This window comes from Eubalaena glacialis, chromosome 7 (genome assembly GCF_028564815.1).
Source record: "Eubalaena glacialis isolate mEubGla1 chromosome 7, mEubGla1.1.hap2.+ XY, whole genome shotgun sequence".
Lineage (NCBI taxonomy): Eukaryota > Metazoa > Chordata > Mammalia > Artiodactyla > Balaenidae > Eubalaena > Eubalaena glacialis.
In genome coordinates this window covers 4,689,791-4,696,385 of record NC_083722.1, presented here as the reverse complement: position 1 = coordinate 4,696,385, position 6,595 = coordinate 4,689,791, and the positions used below count along the sequence as shown (strand labels likewise).

General features: G+C 52.8%; 1 protein-coding gene across 1 annotated transcript in view; it reads right to left on the bottom strand.

Moving 5' to 3' along the window:
• Positions 1-2,872: 2,872 nt before the first annotated feature.
• LY86 (lymphocyte antigen 86) overlaps positions 2,873-6,595 on the bottom strand; it is a 52,839-nt gene continuing 49,116 nt past the window's right edge. The window contains exon 5 of the mRNA XM_061194795.1: positions 2,873-3,242. Coding sequence (XP_061050778.1) covers positions 3,159-3,242 — 84 coding nt within the window. The 3' untranslated portion in view covers positions 2,873-3,158. The remainder of the gene's footprint in view (positions 3,243-6,595) is intronic.

The following is a 6,595-nucleotide window of genomic DNA, read 5'->3' as shown; positions in this document are numbered from 1 at the left end:
TTCTAGACGTACGCTCCACTCCTAGCATCTCCCCCTTTCCTCCCTTTACCCTTTCCAACCTCCCCAGTGTCCACGTAAGGAATGGTGTGGTTCCAGTAGGACTAATGCCAATCCAGCTCTGGTGGTGGGTCATGTGATCTAGACAAGCCAATCAGCACGGGGCCAAAGTGATCGGCCAGGAGTGGTCATGTGACCCAAGCCATTGACATCAGGGTGAGTGCAGGGCTTCGGGAGAAAGGTCTCTCTCCTTGGTACTTTGGACAAGCGTGAAACTATTTGCCATTGCAGGAAAGACTGTCTGAGGGTGAAGCCAATATTCACGGAGGCCAGAGGTGAAAGAACTTCAGAGAAATAGAGGTGACGTGCTGATGACAGTGTGAACCTGTGTAGCAAACCATGGCTGATACTTGAACCAGCTGGGACTTGGCAGTCAGAGCTGAGCTGCGTGTGTAACCAGACAGAGCTGGTCTCCATTCCTTCCAGCCGAACGGAGGGAGGAGAAGATGGCGGAAGAGGAAGATGCAGAGAGCACCTTCCTCCCCACAGATACATCAGAAATACATCTACACGTGGAACTGCTCCTACAGAACACCCACTGAACGCTGGCAGAAGACCTCAGACCTCCCAAAAGGCAAGAAATTCCCCACGTACCTGGGTAGGGCAAGAGAAAAAAGAAAAAACAGAGACAAAGAATAGGGACGGGACCTGCACCAGTGGGAGGGAGCAGCCGAATGTTCCGAGTGGGACGATCACAGTGGCCACATGAGTCTTCAGCTGTCTGCCTGGACCTTGCTTGGCAAAGCTTTCCTTGGGCACTGGCATTCCCTTAAAAAATACACACACACACAGATTCCCTTAAAATATAAGGAAGGGCCTATGGACACCAAAATGACTGGAGCTGGCTGATTTCCACGAGAGTTCTTTGGTTTGGAGGCATAGCATAATCTTGAATAAAACCGATTTTTTTTTTTCAGGGAAGTTTATTCAGGAGAAGTTTTTAGAATACTTGACGGTGATTTTGAAACAGTGGCAAATCATTTATGAGAAGATGAGAAGTAATTAAGTTCTTTGGCAGGTCACCCCCCTCCCCACCCCGCCCCAGGCACACGTCGGTGACCAGCTAAGAGGGCTTGCCCTGGGTTGCCCACCAGCCCCTTCACACCTCCCTCTTCCTGGGATGACAGTTCCAAACTTCGTCTTCGTTATTATGTTCTGCCGGAGTTATGATAATGATTCTGGCGTTTCTCCTACCAGGACTGTTTGTATTTTTTAATAGGAGAGTTATAAACAGTGAAAAGCTTTCTCAACTTGCAGGAGTGAAACTCAGTGAAATGTAAGGCCCACGCTAAGGACAGACATATTTTGGAGGCAGAGAAACACTTTTTTTCCCCCCTCAAATTACACCCTTAGTGCAACAGCTGTGTGCTCCTGTGTACTCAGTCGAGGCTACTAGGGTCAGCCTGCGCAAGTGTGGAAATCTCTGTTTAACGAAACCTCTTTCTCCCTTCCTCTCTCCGTCTCTCCTCTCTTTCTCTCTCACTCTCTCTGTCTCTCTGTCTCTCTCTCTCTCTCTCTCTCACACACACACACACACACACACTCAATGAATTTTAAGAAGAGAGTGAAGAACAGGAAAGGGAACAGCTCGATCCGCTTGTTCCCTGTTCCCTGTCCCTGTCTATGGAAGGCTGTGACAGCTGTCCTGAGCCGTCGGAACATGTGAGTACTCGGGATCCACCCAGGGCGCTTAACTGGACGTAGGGATGTTTCTGGAAAGGGAGCGGGAAATGTCTCCCCGGAGGGGATGGAGAAGGCTCAGCAATCCAGTTTGCCGTCTGGGTACACAACAGTGTCCGCTGTGTGTGCTCAGAGGTTTGCCCCCGAGCCTGGCATGGCCACAGCAGGGCTTTTCTCTGGAGCATTTTGGGCGTAGGCGAGGACACTGCTATAATTTTCTCTCTCCACAACCCAGAAAACCTCAGATGCTGGTTTTAAGGTTTGGATTCACCAGGCATTTATGGCCTGCTATTCCGGGTAGTTCAACTATGTACAGACAGTAATTAATAGCAACAAACATTTTTAAGCTATGCATTTCTTTTCTCTTTTAATCTCTAACACAGTGGCACTTTTATCAACTGAGAAGGTCAGCCCAGTCTCCCGACTTCGGCCCCTCTGCAGGAGCAAGAGGGCCAGATGTGGAGCCCAGGGATGCTGGAAGGAGAGAGGTGGGGGGAGCACAGGATGTGGAAGGGGAGGTGGAGCCCCCCAGGGATTCTGCACATCCGGGGACAGGAGACAACAGGGACACCAAATGGCTCTGACAACAGACAGGCAACCTCTTCATTTACAGGGGGCATCCAAGGAGGTGTCTCTGTACATGCATGATGTGGCCCCTGGTGGACATGTGGCTTTTTGATATTCCAGGGGACTGCAGGCTCCATGAGGGCAGGGACAGTGCCTGTTTTGCTCCCTGGAGTAGCTTAAGTGCTGAGCACAGGGCCCAGCATGTGAGTGACTGGCCGTGACTTGCTGAGTGAATTAACGAACACATTCACGAGGGCCATGGCACGCTGGGGCCAGGACAGCCACGATTCAGGATAATGAGGTTTGTTCAGGGGAGACTGTGATGTATTGCTTGTGAGCTTTCGTCATCTTCTGGCCCCTCACGTCCAGGGCGTGGGGCTTCCCCAGGAGAAGGAACGGGGAAGTCATTGCCACCACTGTCCTGAATCTCTCAGCATCACTGATGCCGTGGCAGCCCCTGGCTCTGTGTGCAGAGGAACTTATGTCAGAGCTACAGGATTGTACCAAGATTCTTTAACAAACCACGAGGCACAATTGTGGTGCCGGTTTCTTTATTTTGGGCGACCAAGGAAGGGCCCCCAGGAGCTGAAAAAAGGTGCGTGATGTCAGGTGAGCACTTAGGGAAGAGGGACGGACCCTCAAGACTGCTGGATGACCCCCGGGGGGCTCCTGAGAAGCAGATGTTTCGGGGGCTTCGTTACATCCGCGGAGTTGGGGACCTCTGGTCCTGGGGCTGAAATGAGCACCTGCGCCTCCCCAGAGGCTTGCTCTGTCGTCCGCCGGTCCTTCCTCACGGCAGGGTCAGTGTGAGGAGCCGCGGTTCCCACGGGACAGCTGGCCGCGCTTCCAGATGCTCAGGAGCAAAGGATGGTGGCGTTGGCGCAGGCCACGGTGGAGTGGTCTTGGGTGTACAGTTCTAGCAGAACTTGGTACTCTCCCTGAAGGGATACGGGGAAAGCAGGAGGTGTGTGAGCCCAGAACCATCAACTTTCAGCGAGCGGCTGCGGAGCCCTTCCACGTGCAGCCTCCGCTCTACACACCGGGGATAAAGTCTAACCATACAGGCTGTACCCACCCTCTGTGGCTCCCGGGCTGGCTGGGAGAGACAGGTGGTGCCATGATGAATGGCTAAACCTGAGGGGTCTCGTGTTCCCGACGGAGCTCCCATGGGGGTGCTGGGCCGGCCAGGGGATGCTGGGGTGGCGCATGCTGGTTTGCAGTTTTAGGGAGGGTGGTGGTCGAGGCAGGTCCCCTGAGGAGGTGACGTTGGGGTGGGGACCTGAAGGTGGTACAGAAGCGTGCCATGCCGACTGCGGGCAGTGAGGGGCCGAGGGGCTCCGGGGGAGAGGCCCACAGGAGGAGAGGAGAAGAGGCTGGGGATGGCTTCCACCTGAGGCGTGGCCTGTCCCCATGTGCCTGTCAGCGGGATCCCTCTGGCTGCCGGGTGGAAAAGAGCCGGGGATGGGGTGTAGGAAGCAGTAAGACCGGGTAGGAGGTGGCGAAGTTTTGGAGCAGGTGGTGGAGATGGGGAGAGGGGCGGGATTCTGGATGGATTCAGAAAGAAGAGCCGATAGGATTGGCTGAGGAAACCCACGTGGGTGGGAAAGAGAGGGGTCAAGGGTGACCCCGAGGACTCTGGCCTGAGCGACAGGAGGGATAAAGTGTCGTCTCCTGAGAAGAGGGAGGCAGCTGGGGGAGCAAAATCCAACGGCATGAAACCCAAACGCTCCGCTAGAGAAAGTATTTCTGCCTGTTAGGGTTCCTTTCTGGCGACAGCGCACTGCAGAGGACTCCCTCCGTGGTCAGGGAATGCCAGCCAGGCCGTGCGCGGAGCTGCAGAAGGGACCCAGGCCTGAGCCACGCCTGCCGTGCTCGTGGCTGAAGCTCCACCCGGCCCCGCAAGCCACGTGGTAGGGCCACATCTGCAGACGCTCTGTCCTGAGAAGAAAAGCTCAGGAAACTCTGGCACATCTTTGAAGAGCCTGTCCCCCAAGGAAGGGAAGACATTTAATCTGTATAAGCCGGAGGGAAGGAACAGATCAGACCACTGGATAGATGTTGCATGAAAGGTCTCGGGCTAGGAGAGAGGAGCTTTCTAGCAATTAGCAGAGGCCCAAGAGTGAGTGGGTTCCCCAGCACGGATGGTGTCTCAGGCGTGAGGGCTGCTGAGGGTGACCTCGGGCACCCTTCACCCTGAAGATTCTCTGACGGTCTAGGCTCCCTGAGTCTGCTCAGATATCAGCAGCTGTGATTTCAGAAGCCGTGTTAGGAGTTTAAATCAGAGCGTAAAAGTTAGAGAATTAGTTCTGAGTAAAGACCAGCTCACATTTGCGTCTCACATTTGCACATTTGACGCACAGAGAGCAGGGGCCTTTCTGCTGTTGGAAGAGCACTGGATTTGTCAGGTAGGAGTTTGTAGTTGCACCCTTTACACTTACACAGTTCAGGCCGTACCTGCCAGTTGGCATCCAAGTTGGAAGCCCAAAGGGCCTCTAAATTCTAAGTCAGAAAGCGGCAGCCATAGACAGATGCACGCTGCAGGCAGCACTTCAATCGGGGCCAAGGGGCTGCTTGTGTTAAAAAGAAAATAATACCAAGACACTGAAGACTGACTGCTGAGTGGAAAAGTTTTCGGCCAAGCGGGGGTAGAATTAGCACAAAGCCCATCTCTGGGGGATTTGGCGGGAAGAGGAGGGATCTGGGGCAGGTCTTTTAAAACCAAACGTCTTCACACCATTTCTGTCCCATATTAGGAAGCAAAGTCTCTGAGCCTTGCAGGCTGGCTGTCAGCCAGGGGCGCCGGGGCTGGCCGGGCTGGTCTTGGGCCAGCGTGGGAGCTCAAGTTGGGGATGAAGGCCTCCAGCTTCCTGCTGCATACGTGACAGATCACATGTGTCTGCTCTGCTTCTGTCCCCTGTCAGGCCTGGCTGGGGCGGGGTCAGGGCTGGCCAGGTTTCTGCTCCCCAGACCCAGGCCCCAGAAGGGGAAGAGGTAGGAGGGCTGGGCAGAGGGCATCTGTGGATGCCTGAACAAGGAGGCCAGGGGCCAGGTGACCTGGCCTTGTCTTAGTCTCACGTCGGGCAATGCCCCGAGGAGCACCGTTTGTTGTTGAAGGACACAGATAATGCACTCACTCATGCATCCCAGGTGGTTGCAATAAAGCTTTTTACGTCTCTGCTACCTTTTCTTTCAAAGTGATCCTGTGACTTTAACTTGTTCGCCTCTATTTCACAGCAATTGCTAAGAGTAACTGTTTTTTTTTTTAAAGTTAATAATGCAAGACAAAAGTTAATTGTTTGCAAATTTTAAGTCAATCTCCAGTGGAGGTGTGGAGAGGGTCCAAAGGAAAATGGAGGAAGAAAAAGAATTCAAATGGCAAAGATTTAAGGCAAAAACTATGGGAGAGAAATTGTCTCACATCCTAGAAGGGAAGAGAGTTTGCGCAACTCTCATATTACACTGAAAGGCCTGAGGAGAAAACTCTGGAAGGCTGGACACTTCCCAGCTGCCAGAGCAATACTAGTGAAAGTCCAACCTAGTCTGGAGACTTGATGGCTTGAAACTGAGGAACCCAGAGGCTGGGACAGAAAGGAAACATACAGGGAAATGAAACGAGTTCAAGAGATTCTTTATGGAGAAGGAGATTCTTTTCTAGAGTCATATCAGGTTTCGGAAGTTGCAAAGGATGAAGCTGAAGACCAAAAAATGAAAATGATTACATTTCTGTGATTCTTTTGATGTTTTTCCGAAGGATGCTCTCAGGAGTAGCGTGTTGAGAATGGTTCGCTATGTCAGAGCTGCTGGAGTGCAGCTGTTTCATAAAGTCACAGTATACTGAATGAAAAGGAATTAGAGGAAAAATCTACTCGTAGCTGTGAAACTCACTAGTGAATGTGCAGGACGTGGTCGTTCTATTTACTGGGTGGTAGCTCGTGAATACTGTGCGAGAACGGTAACTGGGGAGCTTTACGCTTTCCGGGCTGTGTGTTTCTTACTTTCTCTGAACGACCAGCCCGTCTGTGGCTGCCGCCCTTGCCTTAACAGCTCTAGCCATGTGGAGGCCCCCCAGACACGGCCAACCTGCAGGACAGGGCCCCAGGATCCCTCCCCATGGGAGCTGTCTACACAGGGGCTGCCCCACAGGACAAAAGCGTTAAATACCAAAATGCCAAAACCTGTGCATCAAGCATTAGTAAGTGCCCACGAAGAGGTAGCCGCTTCACTGAGAAAGGGTTTTCTTCGTGATGGGCCACACAAAAGCTTTAAGTTTTTAGTTTAATTCCCTCCTCCT